The sequence below is a fragment of the Centrocercus urophasianus genome, unplaced genomic scaffold (assembly GCF_019232065.1).
Source record: "Centrocercus urophasianus isolate 14NV4802_14NV808 unplaced genomic scaffold, USGS_Curo_1.0 seq_11, whole genome shotgun sequence".
NCBI classification, from domain to species: domain Eukaryota; kingdom Metazoa; phylum Chordata; class Aves; order Galliformes; family Phasianidae; genus Centrocercus; species Centrocercus urophasianus.
In genome coordinates, this window is record NW_024884253.1 from 49,556,140 (window position 1) to 49,578,461 (window position 22,322).

A 22,322-nucleotide genomic window follows, 5' to 3' on the forward strand; every position below is an offset into this window, starting at 1 on the left:
ATCTGTAAGAAAATAGAAAAAGTTATCAAGGGAAAAGTGCATAATTAAAATATTTTTAAGTATGCGCTTGAGAAAAACGCATAATAGTTTCAAGGAACAAAATAAAAGAGAGGACAAGAGATAAGAAAGCCAAGTTAAAAGAGCCCAACCTTTGTTGTCTTAACAGTTCTGTATTGTTAATCTGCTACTGACACACATCACACAGCATGCCCAGGGAGAAGCACTAGGAAGGAGAATATTCCACTCAACCAGGACAACGCTGAGAATGAGATGATGGTCAAAAGTTTCCATGAACTGAGCTGCACAGAGATTAAAAATAGCAAGAAGCCTGAAAGTGGATGATTTACCCAACAAGTCACCTTATCTTTGCACTTCTATTTAGATGGCAAAATATGTAGTTCAGGATCAGCAAAAATTTATAGCAATGTAAAAACTCCACCAGAAATGCAGAACAACTTACTTCAGGTGTTCCTGTGATCATCAGCTGTCCTAAAGATAACTGCAGTGTTCTGATCCCCAGAAAACACTGATTTCTCAAATTTTCCTTCTAAAACTACATATCTCTTCCTGTTTTGATTTGAGGCTCTTCAATCACTCTCCTCTCTTAAAGAGAAGCTATCACATGAGAAAATCTGATCATCAACAATAACCATAATCTGCAGTCATTGAAGCTTTTCCAGAACAGTTGTTTTATCAGTTTTTCATCGCCATCTGAATTACCAATGATGTTGATGACAAAGACTCCCTGTTTTCAGAGTTCAGGGCTTTACACCAGCATATTCCCTGGAAAGAGTGGAGTCACAGAATCCCAGCACACCTGAGGCAGGCAGGACCCTCCCGGTCCCCCACTCCCAGCCCCGCTGCACCAGGGCCAACAGAGCAGGGTGCCCAGGCCCACGGCCAGGCGGCTTCTAGAGACCTCCAAGGAGGAGACCCCACAGCCTCTGTGCAGCCTGTGCCAGTGCTCCGTCACCTGCACAGCACAGAAGTGCTGCCTGCTGTTCAGAGGGAACCTCCTGTGCTCCAGTTTGTGCCCATGGCCTCTTGCGCTGGCGCTGGATGCCACAAGTGTCAGTGAGCCCAAAACACTGAGGTTATCTTCTACATCCCTCAGTTCCCTATCTGCAAGCTTTTATGAATACCTTAGTTCTCTGCCTTATTCTGTCTCCCAGTGGTGTCACTAATGGCCCAGTCAATGATTATTTCAGTGAAAAGACTCTGAGAGCTAAGCAACTACAGGTTTGACATTCTGTGTACAAACATATCTGTTTGTACTTTGGTATCCAAGGTGAAGTGAAGGAGCTGAAAGGCCATGTTCCTTTCCTGAAGTAGCTGAAAGGCCACGTTCCAGTGTATATCAAGGAGACAAACTTTGAGTTATCCCACTCTCATGTCTACCTCAAACCAATGGGGTAAGCTGGGACGGCTTTCCAGTTTTTCATGCCAAACACTTCAAATTGCCAAAGGCACGCAAACAGTGAACAGTTCTTACATTCAGCATGGTGATAATGTGCATGTTGTTATAACACTTTCTGATGGTTAAATAGCCATGCAAGTACACACTCATCACAGAACACCATTCCTCCAGTCAGACGGTTTTGCAAAGCTCTTTTTACTGTGTGGATTAGTCCAAAGCTACAAACCCATGCTACATAGGCTACAGTTAGAAAAATACTTTTACTTCCATAATAAATTACTTATTATGCAATTACAGGATCCCTGTGGATGCTGATTAAATCAAATAAATTTCTCCATTCAAGGAGTATAGAGCATTTGTAAAGTCATAAACATGTGTTTCCATGACCTTTGCTCTGCGGAGCAGGGCCCCAGGACTTTTTATAAACAGACTAAATGCAGTTTAGGTTTTTCAGCAATCGTGTGGAAGTCCCAGGAGTACTTATTGTAAAACGTTTTTTTAAACTGCGAAATTGAGGGAGAGTACAGGCAAGGAAACAGTATTGCCTCTGTGGCAGCTATGGCAGCTACTATTGAGGCCAGGGCCAGAATGTCCATTAGCTACTTTGAGGGTTGGTTTATTAACATCTGACTTTTACATGTTTCATCTGGTACAGTATAAACACTGCTGCATAAAGATATCCTCTAGTCCCAGAGATATATTTACTAACAGGAAGCTCTAAATCCAACCAAAAGCCCATTCTTGCTTCAGAATTTTCCTTGCTTTGCACCTATGCTTACTGCTATTGTGTCTGTGAATGCAAATTTGCTCGTTTATTGACTTTTCAATTCTACAAAGGAAATGAACACAATGCATCAAAAATCCGAACAAGAGCAACACAATTTAACTAACCAGCCCTGTTACAACTAAGGATACATCAGTATCTCCCAGTGAGTGCAAATCCCATGCCTGTGAATGCAATGCGTTATTAACACCTCTAAAGTATGTGTTGCTAGGCTCACAGGTGTAAATTCTCATAAGAGTTCAGGTGCTTCCTCCTTCCTGTTGGCTGATAAATGCTGTACAAATAGTTTCTTTTGCAGCGTTTTGACATTTCCTCCCAGCCAGTACCAGGAAACTGACATAGAGGAGCGAGTACATGAAAAATAAAACTGAGGAAAACACACAGGTGAATTTTGCCAACTTTTTCTAATGTGTTGCTTCTAGAACTTTTAATAAAAGTTAAATGGATCCTGCTATGTCAGCTCTATTTATCTGTAGATTATGTGAGAATTTAAAAAGAGTTATTGAGAGATGATGTGACAAGCCTCATTATCCAAGTCAGTGATGAGATGACACTGTTTTTCAGGTGGATTACTGGTGGCAGAAATGCAAACTGCACTGTGCATCATATCTTCTGGTTTGTTTTTTTGTTTTGTTTTGTTTTTTAATTCTAGTTTTTTTCCCTTTCTTATTAAACTGCCTTTATCTCAACCTACATGTTCTCACACTTTTATCTTTAATCCAATTTGCCCCTGTCCCACTGGGAGGTGTGAGCGAATGGCTATGTGGTGCTGAGCTACAGCCAGGTTAAACCACATCGAGCAGTGACACCCAAGATGGCAAAAAAAAACCAACACAACAAACAAAACAAGCATTCCAACATTCCTGGCAGTGCCTTACTCTCGGGCAACCTGACTGTCCCCTGGTTGCACTCTACACAGTGCCTCTGTGAAAGAAACTGTGAACAACCTCTGGAGGAGCAGAACGCCTTATGCACACACGTGTTGTCCCTTACTTGTCATTAAGGCTTCAGAGTTTGTCCTGACAGGGAGCTACTGCCTGGAGCCTGAACCTTTCCTGGGCCCCCTCCATCGCAGCCTTACCCTGTAACTACTTTGTAACCTTTAACTGAAGAGAGTTGGTGAGCTCTGTCGAGATGGACCATATCAGAACATGGCTGAATTCTACTTTCAGGCATAAAAAAAAGAAAAAAAGCCGTTTTTTCTTTTTCTCCTTCTTCTTCTTCTTTTTCTTTTTTACCAAAAAGCTCCTTATTTTTAGAAATTAGATAGTTACAGGAGTAGGAGGAATTCATCACAAACCTACTATTAGAAGCAGTATCTGTAAATATACCCTGAAAATGGGTATAGAAGCATGTAGAAAAATTAACTGGAGTAACACAATATTCTCTAGACAGATCCATCTGTGAGTACAAAAGCTGGAAGAGAAATTTAAGTGCTATTTGTTTTACCATCAAAGGAACTGCAAACCCTTAATGGGATATAAATGATTGCAGGTTTAACCTTCAGTCAATACTAAACCACACTAAGGTATTCATTTATTGCATTTCCAATTTCTCAAGAAAGTGGAGAACTCCAGTTCTTACAAAACGTCCAGCATATGAGAGGCAGTATCTGTCCGCTTTTCCAACCCCAGAACAGATACAGAAACTTTCATAATGACAGTTCCTGTCATTCAACTTGAACTGTATGGAAACAGAGCTATCTAGCAAGAGCATCTTCTTTAAGATCAGCTAGTATGAGATAGATGTGCTCAAAAGAGAACAGATGAGTCTACAGAACCTTTCTCTACACGAGCAGAGAGGAGGTAGGGCTGCAGATTACCAGCCCAGGCTGCAAAAGAAACCCACCCTCCAGACTCAGCACTTTACACTCACAGTCAGTTCTGCACTAATTTCAGAGGAAAGGCCTACTAAATAAGCAGAGCTAATCAAACGTGTAACAATTGCAATAAGCAAGTAACTTTGCTAGGTGTAAGGTTAAGAATAAAGAGGCCTTTTGGAATTCGAACAGCATTCTAAAACTGATTATACCAAGAAGAAAAGTCCTAAATCAACTTCAAATCCTATAATCTTAATGAAGAATTTTATCTCTGACTGGTCTAAAGCATTCTAAATCTTGGGTTAAATGCCTAAATACTACATAAAATTGGAAGACTTCTGACATCAAAAACAACTTTCAATACATCTGCAGGTTTTGACAGAAGGAACTGTGTGCAATTCAAGAGTAAAATATGCTGTAGGAAAGAGTCATTTGTTACACTAAAAAATGATCAGGGTATACACTGGAAGCATTTAGGGACAAAGGCATTCAGAGATTCAGAGAAAATGAAAAAAGAAAAAAGAGAAAAAAAAAAAAAAGCACAGTTATGAAGCAGGAAGTCAAAATCATTAAATCCTGTATACAATAGATATTGTACTGAGAAGGCCAAAGATGGTTTCACTTCCAGTGTACCTACTGCACCTGAGCAAACATCAAGTGATTTCAGCACAAGACTCACTTAGTGAATATGGAAATAGAGTTTCACATTTCAACTTCAAAAAGCTGTCAGACATATAAGCCAAATGCAAAAGAGAGAGGAAGTCACAGGCAGAGTTTGGTGGTTTGGCCTGAGATGATTAAACACGGTTTTTAGTGAAAAGGAAATAGGAAGGCTTGGGTTATAACTACAAGGCACAATTCAGTACGAACTCTAAATAAGCTAGTGCAGATATGTGAAGCTGCATAGCACCCATATGGAGTAATTCCTGGATGAAGGAGTACACACATTGTACCATTATCCATCATGCTGAGAAGTATGATAAATAGCCCTACCGGAGTGCCATGATTATTGCAGTATTGCCTCAGCTCACATGGAAGTAGCCTGGGTACTTCTCCAGTACTGCCCTACAGAGCCACAGACTACTGTGATGAATGGGAGAACAGACTATCTAATCTATAAAAAGATACAAAATTGCTTCACTTCTTTCATCTTGCAAAACAAGCATCAAAGATGTATATATATACATTTGCTTTCAAAATATCAGGGAAATAAATGCTGGAGAAGAAATGATTCTGAATCAAAAGTGCACAAAAACAAAATAATATAATGCAGTCAGGAATATGTGTGGAACCTAAATCAGAGGATTTCTAACCACCAGTAAAACAAACAAACAAAAAAAAAACACAAAAAACCCCATGAAACTCCAGAACAGGGTCTTGTCAGGAGCAGTGAGACAAAGAAAAATGGCCCTGTTTTAAGACGTGGCTTCCTGTCTTCCAGAGGGAATACAGCTGCCTGAAATAGTAGGAAAGCAAATTTAGATCCTTTCTTGGATTGTGTTATTCATATCTTAGGCTGATAAAGGAATTAATATTCTAATATTTTTCTCTCCTGGTTTACAATACTGCATCTCCAAACTTGGAACTGAAGATTGTTAAGAGAAAACCAAAAAGACCAGAGGAGAGCTGTCACAAGAAGAATTTCATTACACATCTGCCTTGTTTCTAACCAAACCAGGGCAGGTGCATGCTGAAGTTTCATGCTAAACAGGCTAACAGCATTTGGTAATACATAATGTATTGCACTATGTAACATTATCTCGCTGAGGCACTGCTGTAGTGTAATTGCGTATTTGTGTTAAGACTTATCCAAATACATGTGCATCAAACAAAGAAGCTAATGTAACTTGTAAACTTCTGACCCCGGTTAAGACAAGATGCATTAGAATTGTTACTGAGGGAGGCAGAGTAAGGTCTGGCAAACTTCACTACTACAAAGGCTGCAGGCAAAGAGATAAGGGTACTCTTCTTAAACCACATAAATAAGGTGTTACATCTTACTCTCACCACATCCGAAGCACACAAGGACCAACTGGGTTTGGACAGTTGTTCAGAGGTCAAAATCAAAGAAGTGTTTGTAATCTATTAGAAAAAGTGAGCAAATGTCATCTTAAATAAACATGAAGGGAAAAAAAAAAAAGAAAGAAAAGAGGGGTGAGGTGAAAGATGAAAATACAAAAAGAGGTGTCTTCATGAAGATAAAAAAGAAACCAAGATATTCATTACCTCTCTCTGTTTCCCTCTTTATTACCTGTAGCATCTTGATATGCTTATTTACCATCTCTGAAGAAAAGCAGACACTGAAGAAGCCTAAATTGCAGGTGGGAATATGTCTACAGAAGTCGGAGCCAGATGGTCAAGCCAGGTGAATGTTTGATACTGTTAAATAACATTAGATGAAGAGTAACATAAACACAAAGCAATAAAGTCAGGAAAACTAGGCTCATCCCCGGAAAACAGGACAGTCATCTAGACAAGGTCATGAGCACCACTGTAAACAATTCAAAGGAGACCTGCAGGTGTGAGCAACTACAAGGAATGTGAAAACTCATCCTTCCCAGAGTGGGCCTTAGTCTGAATTAGTTCTGCTCATTACACAGGTTGTCCAAGTAGATGATGCATTAGTAGATTCACCCTATCCAAATCCTCTGACTCTTATAAGGATTGTAATCATACCATTATTTAGATCATTTATCTGAAATGCTGGGGCATTGATATCCCCTGTAGCTCAAGAGAACATTAGCTGTTTCAAGGCAAAATAATGAAAATGACCAAAGAAATGAATAAAAAAAAGAACAGGGATTGCTTACCTTCTGAAAGATGAATATGTAAGATAATAAATAACTTGATTTTCCTTATACTATCTCATGCTGTTTTACAACATGTAATACAAGAGACCTTCCATAAAATTAAAAGGTGTTAAATTTAAAATCAAATCAGAGAGCAGTTATTAAGTTGTGGAAGTCCTTGCTTCATGACACTGCTGAAGCCAAGAAATTAATGAGCTATTAAAAAGGGACTGGATAATTATATGTTTAACAAGACTATACAGAGTAGCTATAATTAACAACAACATTTTTGGAAGGCATATGAAACCATATGTTTTAGGATTAAAGCCAGTCTCTCACTAGGAGAGATCAAGATAAAAAGCAATATAGGAGATGGGGAAAAAGTTATCGTTAACTTGCTTATTGTGGTAATACACAAGGTACCAGCTATTTCCAGGATAAGGGTCTAAATGGACCTTAGACAAAGCGCGGGATGTGTATAACTCAGAGCTTGTCTGAACTGTCCTGCATATGTTGCATTTGCACTCGGAGACTTGAATCAAAAGAGAGCTCTAAATGGACTACCTGCCTGATGTAAGCGTATGACAGACAGCCCCAGCCTATCAGCCTGATTATTAGAAAGTCAAAGTTAAGAAACTGAGCAGTTTGCTAAGAGACACAGAAGCTGAGATACAGACAAAGTAAGCAGCTTCATTTTTCTGAAGAGCGTCAATGAGAAACAAGCTCAAACAAACAAGGCAGCAAGGGCCTTGGAGGAAGCTGCACTGAAGACTGCAACTGTTTATTTCACTTAACATCAACACCTCTTGTAAAGATGAAGTTACACAATCTCACAAGGATATTTTTACCCTGTCAATTACAATATCAGGCAACAGTCACGAGAAAAAGCTACTTCCTTTCTAAAACCTATCAGACTGTATATACTGCATCTGCATTCTGGCATTTAAACCACCATCTGCATCAAATAAAAAATGTCATACTTTCAGCTGCAGCTGGAAGTTAACTGTTCTCTCTCATTTTCTTCCACCTTTTACACCTTGTGACTGGCATTGTGCTTTTCAGCATTTGCAATCTGGGCCCTTCTCCAGCTGAATTCACCTGCTTTAAATTTTCTGAGCCCTAATAAAAAAGGCCTGCAGACACGTTTGCTCCAAGTGTGCAACCATTTAGGGGTGGTAATGAGTTGGACTGCAGCCTGGTATCTGGCAGACCTTCCTACTTCATGACTCACTGTTAATTAAAACCACACTCTTTGCTTATTCCTGGGGCAGCGTTACTTACAAATAATTGAGAGTCTCTTACTGCCTTCCAACCTCCTATCCCCAGTTCTGTTCTGTAGAATACACTTTTCTGATGAAGATCTGTTTCTCTTAAAGTTGGATGCAATGTAATGAAGAAGGACATCCATTTTTCAATGAATCCTTGCTGTCCTTAATTCGGATTCTGATACTTTTTCTCATCTTGAGTTGCAGCTAATCCATGAGCGATTTGATCCACTGTGCTCTACAGACACACATTGCTGGATGCTACTGCCACAGCTATGTACACAAACTGCTACTCAACTCCAGGCAATTTTTCCACCATCTCCAGATAAAAATTGAAACATGATGCATTCATACAGAGCTTTGAAAAGGTCACTTTCAGAACTACTGAAATTATCACTGAACAGGCTTTCTTGTATTTAGAATTCAGAAGGAGTAGATATGCTACTCTTCCTTTTTTTTTAATTTAGCCTATTTCCAAGGTATTCCATGCTCCCCAAAAGCACAGATGTCTGAGAATTCCTCAAATAAGTTCATGCAAAAAGGTGAAGATGTAAGATAAATTCTCTGTTTTTCCTAGAAGTCAAAGTGCCCATTTCATGATGTTTAGGGCTACCTGTCAATCCAAAAAACTACCTCTCTTATCATATGATGGCTTATGATGTTAAAGGGAACCTAAAATATCATCTAGTTTCAAGCTTCCTGTTACATGCAGAGCTGTCACACACCAGATAAAGCTGCCCAAGATCCCCTCCAACCTGGACTTGAATGCCTCCAGAGATGGGGCATCCACAATCTCACTTGGCAACCTATTCCAGCGCCTCACCGCCCTCTGGGTAAAAACTTCCTTCCTAACATCTAACCTAAATCTATGCTCTGTTAGCTTAAAGTCACACTCCCTTATCCTGTCACTATCAGAGTGTGTAAAAAGTCAGTAAGTACCCTTCAAATACTGGCAAGTCATGATGAGGTCTCCCCAAAGCTTTCTCTTCTCCAAGCTGATCTAGCTCAATTCCCTCAGCTATTCTTCATAGGAGAGGTGCTCTAGCCCTCTGATCATCTTCATGGCTCTCTTCTGGACTTACTCCAACAGCTCTGCATCCCTTCTGTACTGGGGGCCCCGGCCTGGACACTACACTCCAGATGGGCTCTCACAAGGGCAGAGCAGACAGGAACAGTCCTCTCCCTCTCCCTGCTGGCCACCCCTCTTTTGATGCAGCCTAGGATATAGTTGGCCTTCCCAGCTGCAAGAGCACATTGCTAGGTCATGCCCATCAAGAGCCCTATGACCTTCTCCGCATGGTTGCTCTCAAGCAGTTTTTCTCCCCATCTGTACTTCTATCTGGTATTCTCTTGACCTAAATGCAACACCTTGCACTTTGCCTTTCTTAAACGTCATTTATGGATCTGTTGAATCGGTTTAAATCAGCATATGCATTTTTAATAAATCTCTGACAAGTGGTGGCAGGAACTCTCAGCATAAGCTCTTCAACTCTCTAATTGGCTGTGGAGTTGTTCTAATAAACCCAGGACTATTTCCCTTAGAGGCACAGTACCAAGCTCAACAGTTCTCCTGAAGCGTTTGTTTGTAGGGCACTTATTTCTTTAACTCATTTTGTATTTTCTAATTCAATAGAGTTACCGTACCAGTACAGAGCCATGGCAAAACAAGCGTCAATTAGATAACGCTGAAGTCAACTTTTCATTTAGTTTTCGCTTTTTTCAGAGGGCTTTATCAAAGAGGAATTGAAAATTATCTTGTAAAACCCACACGATTGGAGTCATTTCAGACCATGCCAATATTTTTCCAAATTCAGACACTCGGCTGCATGCTCTGCATATGCATTAGGTTCCTTACAGTCCTGCCAATTCCTAGCAGATTCAGCTGCTTCTGCAGCCTCCTAACTAGCAGAAATGATTCCAGGATGTTATATGCAGACACCTACAAAGAGAAAGTTGAAGTTTGGAAAATATGTGTTTAACGTGTATTTAATTTTCCACTCTCCATTTTAATTCATCTTTAAAAACAAGCAGGTTATTCCGATGTAAATCCATAATTTCAGCTGTGAAGATCAGAATTCCTCAAAACACTGGGGATCACCTCACATGACAGTATGTATTACACTTAAAAAAAAAAAAAACATCAGCTGTGGTGAAGTATTTGGTGCCACTATATCTAAACACAGCTGCAATGTTCACTAAATAATCTATAATGCATACAGCCCACAGAATAGAAATAATATTTCCTGGGTTTTGATGCGAAGAAGTGAAATATATTTATGCAGATTTCCATTTGCCTGGTATCAGTGTCCCTTTGCAGTCAAAGTTTTCTCTTTCTTCTCACCTCTACTCTTCCTTTGTGGATTATTCTGGTACCTTTAATTGTATCAGTGGAATGCCTTGAGTTAGCCACGAGTCCATGACACATGCAATTTAAAGCTGCCCTCTGTTCTATGTGATCACTGCTGGTTAGCTCAGTTTTTTTTTCTTGCATTCCAGGCAGATCTATTGAGCCGTGCTTGGCAGACAGCATCCCTTGTTTCCATGAGACTGAGCTCCCTTCTCCTGCCCAGACTCTAGGCTCTGAACTAACCAAAAAGTTAATATTTAAACACTATCATATAGATTCAGAGGAACCTCAGCATGTTCTTTTGTCTTTCTTCCGAGCTTCTGCTATTACATTACTCCTATTTTATGCATATGCAAACACATTTTTTATCCAGGAGGCCAAGGGCTTCAGAGAAGTTTATTAGAGCCCACTTTGGTAAAATATTACTTTTAGTAAAGACAGATTGAACACAAAATCTAACAATTAGCAACTTTTCTTAATGCTTCTAGTTTCTCCCCTTGCAGTCCTAGATTCCAGCTGCTAAATCCATTCTGCACAGCTCCAGAGATAAAGCAGATTTAAAGCAGGTAAAACTGGCTTCCCAGAGACATGGCAGAACCGTGTGTATTCATATGACACTGAGGCCGATGTATTCTTCAGTGTGTAATAAATGGGTGTAATCTTCAGGCAACCCTCAGCTGCCTGGAGAGCATGTAAGAAATGGCAAGCAACTGGATGTAAAGCACAGTCCTGGTACTGATCTTTCTTGGGCTAGAAACTCAACTAGCTTATGGCAATACCACGAACCAGACAACAGAGAATCACACAGAAATTTTTCTCCCTCTAACACCAAAGTGGACAGCTGATCTCCTCAATGCTTTACCCACTTTTAAAGTGCGGTTTCTTTTTGCAATGAGCAACTTGCAACTTTCTCCCTTAAAACTGGAGTTTTGAGGGTAAAGAAAAAGACATTTCCTCCATATGTAAAACAAGGTTGAAAATGAGACACAAGGCATGCTAGACAGTCTGATAAAAAACATGTCAAGACTGATACTGGGAATTTCTCTGTACCCTGGGCTAAATTCCCATTACGGCTTTTTGTATTATAAAATTGTTTCCCTTTATATGTGGAATTTTCTGTGTTCACGATCTCTGCCATTCTTCCCACTAGTAAAACATACAGCAAACACAACAATAATTCCAGCTGCATCATTCCCAAGAACTATCATCAAGCTTACTCGACTGTTTGCATAACTACTGCTTTAGATAATTCCCTTCCCGAACATAATGCGCAGTCTCTCCGCACTTCTGCTAAGAGTCATTTCTGATCATTACTTAGATTCTGCTGTTCTTTAAACCAAGTTTGGAAATGTGGGCACTAACTAAAAGGCTGAGCAATGTATGTAGCAAAAATCCTTTCCAGACTTAATTAGAAACCCTGGTGAAGAAACACACAGTGGTCAGCCTACCTGTTAATTCAAAACAATTTGAAAATTCAGCAAAACTACCAGTTTTCATATTCTGCTCTGTTTTCTGTAGACAACAGTAGCTTTTCCACTTCAAAATTAAGTGTTTAGTTTCCTGTTTGTAAGTATACTTAGCATATTCCATGCTCATCAGACTAATTCAGGATACAACTCCCAACAAGAATGCCAAAGTTCAGTATCAGCTATAAGCAGTACAGACAAAAATGAGTATTTGATACCATTTCCTCATTTTCAAACTGCGCGTTGCACTGCACCGCATCCTCGCTTATTGCCTTCTGAACCATGTTGCGGCAGAGGAGCCATATTGTCAGGCTCGCAATGAACATCCCGATGTCTGGTACAAATAGTCTGATCACGTTGCCAGCATCTGCTCCTTTCACACTGCATGAGATGAAAAAAAATAAATAAAAAAAAAAGAACAAAAAAACATTTGTTACTTGTAAGGACGTTTTCGATTGGAACAGAAAGTTAGCTCAAGGCAAAGAAAAACCCCCAAAACCCAATTGTAAGAAAGATTCAGAATTCCGGGAATATGAGGAGGACCAAGAGCTCTAGACAGAGCTGTTTTTGCTTTGCAGAAATACAGAATAAGTGATTATTCGCTGGGAGCTCACATCATCATATTTTGCTGATACTTCATATTTTGATTAACCTAAGTCTGAATTGATTTCATGGTGAGCAACACATACAAGAAACATTTCACGCGAGTTCCTAGGAGAGCTATGTATGTAAATGGCAATCTCTTTATAGACATCATTGGCAAAGACAACAGCATCCAGCTCCACCAAGATGGAGTTCCAGTCATCCTTGAAGGGTGACATGGTTGGAAAGGTCTGCAATGTTTTAACATGCCTCATTCTGTCAGTATTTTAATATGTTAATATCTTTTATTCAAACAAACCTTCTGAATATCTTTTCCGGTATTTAATATGCGTACTTAAGTACTAATATTTAAATATTAATTAAAGAGAATCAACTAGCTCCCTACCATGAAAACCTTTGTACTCCTCCGTATGAATTTTATCTACAAAGGGAATATCACTATTCTGCTATGTAGATTTAATTGTTTATGCTGGAAAATATGAGCTTAAGGGTTTGGACACAGTGTTTGAATTTGGTTCACTGTTAAAACGGAGAACTTGGATTCAGATTTAGTGGCACAATGAACGGTTTGTTAAGCTGCTGCAAGTACTTACTGAACTTATAGCTTTCATTAATGAGAGGATATAGCCTTCTAAGTTTTATTAATGAGATGTTGTAACTTTAATGAATTCAAAGTATACCTGCCAATCACGACATTAACGCAGTTCTGATTTTAACAGATTTTTTAGGCCTTTGTTTCTGTAATCATTTCTGAGGACAGATGAATCATCTGTATAGCTCCTTGAGTTTAGGTGAGTGGGTTAGACTAGTTCTTCATCGCATGCTACCAAAGTATAAAATCTTGATAGTTTATGTTAGAGGTTAAAAAAAAAAAAAAAAAAAAAAAAAAGATAGCCCTTCTGTCCTTTCTTTACTGTTAGCAGCTTTGAAGCCTTAAAAAAAAAAAAAGCTATGTGTGAAGGAGTTATCTGCAACGTTTTAAATTTGTCATCCTGCTAGCAGATCTGAAGTACCTAAAAAGCCTCTGATGTGATTAGGACATGACCGCTATCAGGAATCTTGCTGGCCTGCTTCATCTAAATCCAATATCCTACATTTCCATTTTTGCCATCACTACTGCTGACCCAGCACTTCCTTGTAAATGAAGGGAAACTTCAACTCTACAAACAAGAAACTTCTTCCTTGGATGCTCTTTACTGTTACAGTCACACATTCTAGCAGCTAAGTGGCTTCAAAATGTTTCATTAACAGCATCAGGCAGTACTGAAGCAGGGAAAAAAATTAAGTAACTGAAAAGTTTGTAAAAGAATGAGGTGGCTAAGTCCTCAATGGACTGCTTGTATGTTTTCCTGCGCTGCTGTTTCAAGGAAAATGTGCCACAGAGTAATCTGGTGCATGACAGGACAGCCAATCTGTTTAATGTTACAGAAAATACAGTCTTGGCATGGGAGTTCATTCTGCAGCATTGCAGTTCTGACACCAAAGATCACCTCATGAAGGCACTTACTTTACAGCATCTCCTTTGGCAGGAAGTAATAAAAAGTACACTTCTAATAAAACAAACTCCCAACAACAACGTACCCAGGATTCACAACCATAACAATGAATTAGCTGCACATATCCCAACTGCTATCCTACAAGCCGCCTATTAAGGCTGTTTTCCTAAACACGTGCCAACAAAATCTGAATTCTTGATTCTGAAAAGTATCACATGGGTATTTTTTTTTTTAGAATAAGTTCAAAAAAACTGAAAGCAGCGTTAGTTTTAGAAAAATACATATTTGCTTGTGTCATATTGAAAAATGATCGTATATATGTAATACTCCTACATACGGATTTTTTCTGTATGCAGGCATGGGGTCCCAATAAAAATTAGTTTTGCACCACATCTGAACTTAAGGGACAAGTCAGTTGTCTTCAACCACTCCCTCACAAACAAGTTAAGAGCCTTCATAACCAGCACTGCTGAGGTGTACCATGTTCTCCCTGCTCACACTGTACTCCTGCGGAGCCAGACTGGGTCGTCCTCCTCTTTCAGCACCCCCAGAACAAGACGACCCTGCAGGAGCACCACCTCTGTCATGGCTCACATTTCTTTCCACTAACCCAAACCAAGTGTCTTTGATTTTTCAAAATAAATCATTAAGTTGTGTTGTTGTGAAAGATGTAATGTGCGGCTCAAGCTGGCTATAGAGAGTGATACTGAGCAGTGATACTAACCACAGAACAGGGAGAAACCCTGCAAATGAATAGCTTATTCACCAGAACCATTCACAAATGCACACTGTCCTCAGCTCCCCATGAAAAGGAAAACAAATTGATCTCAGTGTGATAATTAAAGAGGAAACAAAAGTTCACTTGAAAATGGAGAAATGTATATTCTCCTGCAAAGCAGAGAAATATACTGCTTCATTTGACCCCAAACAATTTACTACCCAGCTTTTCATAGCATCAGCTAAACCAAAAATCAGTTATTCCCATTTGTTATCTCTGGCAGGACAAAAAAAGAAAAAGGTAAATACTGCAATAATTCCACAAACATTTCTCACTTTATTTATGCATTCACACATGGTCAGACTTAGCATTTGATAACAGTCTACACATTGTGCTTGTCCCTCCAAAGGAAGCTCTCTTGTGATGGAATTAAACCGGAAACACAGTAAACCAATTCCAGAGATCTCCTAGGGAAACTCTAGGGAATCACTTCAAGAATCAGAGTAAAATGAACTGGGCGTAGACATAGTACAGCATTGTTTACTCACTTAGACAACAAAATTTTCCTACAAGGAGAGCTTAATTGCAATAGATACCTCGACTGAAACTTACACAATTCTTAAGACAAGGAAGAATGACTAAGACTAGGATTGCAAGAGCTCCTCTGCAACTGTGTGAAACTATTCTGTCATGTCAACAGAGAATATAGTTAGCTGTGGACATACAGAATAAAACTCCTATTTCATATACACAGTCAGAGAGAATACAAATGCATTGGAGGACTGAAGTGAGCATTATTTAATCAAAATAGTTGTCCTTGATGCTCCTGAAGTAGCATTTGAGTTTTCTGAAAATAGTTACATATTTTTATGCTTTCCAGAATAACGGTTCCTCACAAATTAGAGTTACTCATTTTTCTACTGAATACACAAAGCTTTAGTTAACTATGAAACATTGATGCTGCATTATGTGGTTCAATTTCACTTCTTAGGAATGGTATTTTCCTTGCTATTTCAGATTTGCAGAATAAAAGCAGCACAACCCCAGAGCTATTAGAATTAAAAATGCAGTGACTTCAATGGAATAAAGTACACAGTAAAACATGTAGAAAGCAATATGTATAACACCAAAGAGAACAAAACCCAAACAACTTCACACAAAGAATGAACACCAATAATCTTTGAACTCCAAATATTTAGTATTTTCTTAAGAACAAAGATGTTGGGAAAAATCCTGTCTTAAAGAGAATTCAGATTAGCTCAGTATCTATCTGCAACATACTGTAATGTTAACTTTATGTGAAATGATAATGCTGATTATCCTAACAAAGCCTTGTAAAAAGCCTGATCTTATACTGAATACTTGTTCAAAAGTATTAAAAAATATTTTTTATCATAGTTTCACAAGTTCCTCCAAAGCCATTCACTGCATGCTGTACAACCTACTGTATGGAACATGCTTTAGCAGAAGGGGAGGCACGGAGCTGATGACATATGGAGGCCCCTTCCATGCCCTGTGATTCCATGATTTCTTCAGTTCCCTCAGGGGTTTTTGATAGTAGCTGACTGCTTTCTAATGAACTGAGTTCACAAAACTTGTTAGGTAATGTATTAAGAATTTATAGGTAATAAATTAAGGAAGAGATGCATAGTGTCTAAAACTTTCCATTCATCTTGCTTGATTCTTATGAGATATCTGACATTTCAAAATGGATCTTGTGTTAAGGAATAATTAATTCACCACCATAGATGTGCACAGCACAATTTCCATTGGCTTCACCTGCAATCGTAAACTGGATTGGAGGCAAATCAAACCCAAGTATCATAAGCACAGTCCCTGAAAAATGTAGACTGGCAATGTTACGTACGAGCTGTACCATGCAGGAGCAAATGCAGCTGTTTATCAGCAATATCCTCTCTATGACCCAAAAAATTGTGGAAACTGAGGATACCAAAGACAAGAAATCAGACTGCCTCATGTATGTGCTTGCTGATGGAAGTGGATCTCAGTAATGGTTGCAGCTAGGAAAAAACTGAAAGAGGCCCATTGTCTCCTCTGACTTTGAACTGTGGATAAAATGTCTGCCTCAAGGATTCAAACATAACCTGTCAGGGTCTAAGGACTGTGGACCTCATCACAGGCACAGCCAACACTTCCCTGGACACAAGGCGCTCAACAGTCTGCATTCACGCTGGTGTGACTTCTCCCTGCCAGTTCAAATGGCAAGTCAGACCTGAAGTTGGTTCCAAACGCAACCTAGATATGATCCTCAGGGCAAACTACGCAGTTTGCTAAGTGCTGGTAGGTCTGCCTTCAGTCCTTTCCTTACCTCATGCTCACCCACTAACTGAAGGCAAGGAACATTACAAAAGCAAAACAGGGTTTTACTGTCATATTAATATTAATGTCCACAGGGCTGTGCATGACCATTCTTAATCCTGTGCTTCCTTAATATAACTGTCAAATGCCATGTTTTATCCAAAATACCTGAAATTACATTTTGAGAGAATTTCGGTCATGCAAAATAAAAAACTGAGAGGAAGAGGGAAGCAAAAATGCACAGAGAGGCAATTATAAAACTATTTAGCATGCAGTGACTTACCCAAGATACAAGTTCAAAAGGCTCCCGAAGTATTTGTAAAATCTTAATGACTGCTTACAAATGACATTCGCATGAATTCAAAAACCAAAAGTACACTTCACTTTCTCAGAACAGACAGTTTGCAAGGAAGAACACTTTCTGTAATGCAAAAGCGCTTAACCACATATTAACCAAACATTTGCTTCCCAAATACTGCTGTGCATGCAGAGGGAGTGCAGCTATTTGAAACCAAGTGCAAGTGGCAAGATATTGGTATGTCACTGCTTGCACAAACCATTCAACATTAAAAAATTAATATGTGGGTATGTGCATGGATATGTGCAATATGTAAAAAGCTAGTTTATGCCAAGTTTTCTTTTTCAAAGCACTCACTGTCTCTTGTTCATCATCATTGATCGTCTAGGAAAGGGCAAATTTCAGGCTGCCCCAGGCAACATACACAGGGCATAAAATTTAGCAGGGATTTAGCAGCTATCACGCAAAGCACTCACTTGTGCTACTGCCAGACTTGTGACAGCACAACATAAAGCTTGCTTTGCCCGTGTCCCGCAGCTCCAAATTTGCAGCAGAATCGAAGCTGCACAGCCAAGGAGGAAGTGAGCACATTCCCATCCACACCCATGGTGCAGTGCGTGCCAGCCCCTCAAGGCTGTGGGAATGACAAATCAATCCACAGCACAAATTATTTCAGGTCAAAATGGGAACACGATCCTGAACGGGGGCAGAGCCAAAATGAGCAGAAGAGAGCAGAGGATGCTTTAGCTGCAGGGGTATTTTACTCTGGATTCTTCAAAGAGACTTTCTATCACAAGAATGTATATTCCTCTCTAGCTTCTCATTTACACACTAAATGAGACTTTTCCAAAGCACTAATTCAGGAATCACTGATCACTGCAAAACACTCACAATTAAATCAGTTGGTCCATAACACTCATAAATACTTGGTGAATGACAGCTAACTGTTTATGGAAAGGCATACAGATATGTTCCACAATAGTCCTGACTAAAAAAAAAGTGCTGAAAAGACTGAAGGAGGCTGACATTCTGTGGTTATTTCAACACATATTTTGCTCTCTTTGCAGCTTTTACTAGTTGGAGCACAAACAGACCATCATTTCATACTACTTTTTATTTCATTCTAGAGCCAGCATATAATGCACTCACAGAAAATAAAAGACACATATGATTTTTTCAGTCAGCTGTAGATATTTCTCTCAATTATAGCAAGTGACATTGTAAATTACTGTCATTTTACAGAGCCAGATTATCCTCAATACAGAATAAAGGCACGCAGCCACTAGGAAATGCTGCTGTTCAAGCTGGAGTGCCCAAAACATTTCACTGAAAGCATAGAGGACCCATCTGCATCCACTTGCCTACTCCTAATTCAAAAATATCCAAGTGTCATCCCCGCCAAGTGGCAGGGACGGGAACATCCACAAAGACTGGACAGAAGAGAACAAGATCACCTCTGTCACTGTCAAAAAATCCCAATGACTCAGAGGCCAACATCCAGTTGATTTCCATTGAAACTGGACAGAAGTAGCATCCTAATTTAAATTTGATGCACTTTTGTAAAATTCTAGAAATGAATGTCAAACTAAATATCCTGATGCCCGAGTTGTAACTTCTTATTTTTCTTAACATGGAACACAATGAAATAGTTCCCAGGTGACAAATGTTCTTTGTTTATACGGAAGGGGAGAAGACAGATTCCCTGCATTACCTGGGGCTACCTGGACAGTGGCTGGGATGGATGGCATCTGAAGACCCTTCTCAACTGCAGAAGCCAACTGTGGCACTGTTTTGTTGTCTGGAAGACTCCTGCTTTGGCCAAGCATTGTTAAGGATGATCCCATCCTTGGGTCTACTCAGACCCAAATGGAGCAAAGAGATGAAGTAAAGCACTCCTAATTTTACCTGAAAATGGAGTACCCCCATCAGCATCCTGCAGTGGCCTGTTTACCCCCTGGGCATGGTTCGATAGCACTCCATTGGCCACAGCCTTCACAGAATCACAGAATGGCTTGGGTTGGAAGGGACCAACCCCCTTGGTACAGCAGGGCCACCAACCTCTAGATCTGGTACTAGACCAGATTGCCCAGGGCCCCATCCAACCTGGTTTTGAACACATTCAGGGATGGAACATCCACAACCTCCTTGGACAGCCTGTTCAGCAGCTCACCATTCTCTTGTGAAGAACTTCACCCTCCCATCCAATCTAAACCTCTCCTCCTTGAGCTTAAAACTTGTGTTTCACAAGCCAACTAACATTTGGAGGTCTAGTAGCATCATAGCATGGCTTGGGTTGGAAGGGATCTTAAAAGATCATTCAAATCCATCACCCCTAATTGATTTATGAACAAAATGCAACAATAACAACAACAGAAAAAAATAATAAAACAAAGCTAAATGGTTAAGCATAAGTCCTAGAAAAATTGTGGATAGTATTGCAATGCTGATTGCACTCCAGAGGAAAACAAAGACTAACTTACATCTGACTACTGGTGACTTTACCACTGTATTGCTCTCAGCTACCACTGTGCTGCAGGAGGCCAGGCTGTGCCAAGAAAAACATTGACAACAGACTAACAGTTCAAGAGCTTGAACAACATGGGCCATAAAATACCCTCTATCAGATGTTTGCTTCCTTTGAAAGTTAGCTGAAATTAATTTAGCTGGGGAAAAAAAAAAAAAAAAAAAAAAAAGCAGATGGCATGGAACAACATAATAACCTAACGAAAACAGTTGGACAAAAAGTTTTCTATTGAATGGAGGTGACTTCTGAGAGGATCTTAAGGAATTGCTGATCCAGCATAGACCGTCAGATCAATATGACACCACTAAGTACACTACAGAGGCACTAGAATCCTGCAGCAGAAATTATACAATTGTCCAGATGCAGAGAAAATTTCTTCTTAATTGCAGTTAACAAGGAAAACATATCCAAACTATAAAATCTAACACAGCTATGAAATCTCACTTAGAGAGACTGCTCTGTCATTAGATCCTTCCCTCTGTTCCATGATACTCCTTCACTTGTTGCGTCTTGTTTTAATTTGTGGTACAGCATTACATGAATCAGGTTACTCTTTGGGCAAAGCATCCAGATCATCATAGCACATTCTCAGAATTTTTATAAAGTAATAAATATCCCCTTTTCAGTAGGACCATAGCTTTTAGTTTCAATGGAGTACAAATAGATTTTCTCATCACGTTATTAAAAATATTCCTGCTCAACTTTAATTCCCCTTTAATCTCACTGGGTTGCTGACTGCATGCATGTTGCAGTTTGTACAGAAAGTAAAATTACCTGAGGAAAGCTGATACAGCAAGCAAAAAAATCATAATGATACGGCTTGTAACTAACAAAGCTGTATCTCAGCTCATATGGATTCCTTTAGGAATGTGTAGCTCCATTTCTTCCAGAAAGAACAAGATTTACAACATGACACAAGGTGTACAAGTGAATGGGTTATGCGATAACACAAAAGATCCAGAAAGACAAATCCACAGGAATCCACAGGCTTTGTTATTCTGCTGCGTACTGTGCAATTTGTTCACTCCTGACTTTAAGGCATTGAGATCAGCATTCAGAGTAAGTGGATCAATTAAGTAATTTCACCTTATAGTTTCAGTCTCTGAGTCTGCTTCCCATTGTAGTAATCATGTCATAAAGCCTGGGACTGATGTCAAAAGTGACACAGAATTGAAGTTGGGCTTGAAGACACCTTGTTCCTTTGCTAAAGACATACAGAAATAAAGAGAACAGATGAAGTAGGTGGATGTTTCGGAGACAGCATTAAAAACTAACAGAGATCTTTATCTTTCAAAGGTTTGTCATCTCTTGGACAGTAAAGAGTAGGATGATAAAGTTCCTGATTCACTCATTTTGCTGGGAAAAAAAGAGAGCCAAATTATCAGCTGATACCAGTTATAAATTATTGGTCAAGATTAGGAAAGGAATATGAGGGCAAAGCAGCCTGATTTGTAGCAGCAGTGAACTGGAACAGATGTGAGCATCAAGTCATACACCCTACCCTCCAATGTCTTTTCCCCTATATGGTAGCCCATGAAGGAAAATCTTGGCTTCTCAATGTTCACATAATTCCATATTTCACAATAACTGTATATATTCCTTTGCATTCTGACAGTGTGCAGAGGCTACACAAGTCCCTAGTGAACTGGGTGTGTTAACCTCTGCTCCATTTTTCTCATCATGTGCATATGGAAAAGAATATTTACTAGCTGCTTGGAAGAGCCAGCACAGAACATTCAGTCATGTCACAGAGCCTACTAAAATTTTCTGTGCGTTTGTTTTTTTTCTTCTTCTTTTCTTGTCTATTGTATTTCTCTCAGTTTTTGAGAGTATTCCGAGTATTTTTGAGAGTATTCTGAGTATTTCCAGAGCTCTCAAGAAAAATGACTGCTTGTCCACACTTCAAATGTTTTTTAGAACTAGAATACAGTGAGGGTCTCACAATTAAAATTTCATGATGAACACGCTTAAGATACACAGCTAATCAATATTTTGCTCAAATGTTATCAGATAGAAGATAATTGTTGAATGAATGTGAAAGAACTCCATTAATCAGAATTAATAATCAAAAAAATCAAAATTAAGAATAAAAAAATGTGTTCTTTTGCCTTTGAATTATACCAGGCTTTTTGTATCACTGCATGACTTCACTGCACGACCTTGGTTTTTGCATTCAGGTGCTCTATCCACTGACTGACTCTTGACTGACTTTATATTTTCAATTTAAAAGATTTAATTGTTCATTCACAACTGCATCTGCTATAGCAATGAATCTTTTGGTAATGCAGTCACTTGCCAATGTCATCACACAGCAGTGTGATGCAGTGATGCAGTCTGATGGCAAACATACATACGGTCAAGCTGCAAGATGACAGCAAATAAAATGAAACCAAAGTAGCTTTTACATGCTGAAGCAGAAGAAAGAAATTTCATGTCACTACAGTGAGTGGGAGGGAAGGGAAGAAAGAGATGACAGA

The 22,322-nt window shown here is 39.3% G+C and overlaps 1 protein-coding gene across 1 annotated transcript in view; it reads right to left on the reverse strand.

Annotated features, from left to right (window-relative positions):
• PIEZO2 (piezo type mechanosensitive ion channel component 2) overlaps nucleotides 1-22,322 on the reverse strand; it is a 236,754-nt gene that overhangs the window by 120,988 nt on the left and 93,444 nt on the right. Inside the window, exon 5 of the mRNA XM_042839118.1 lies at nucleotides 12,106-12,268. Coding sequence (XP_042695052.1) covers nucleotides 12,106-12,268 — 163 coding nt within the window. The remainder of the gene's footprint in view (nucleotides 1-12,105; nucleotides 12,269-22,322) is intronic.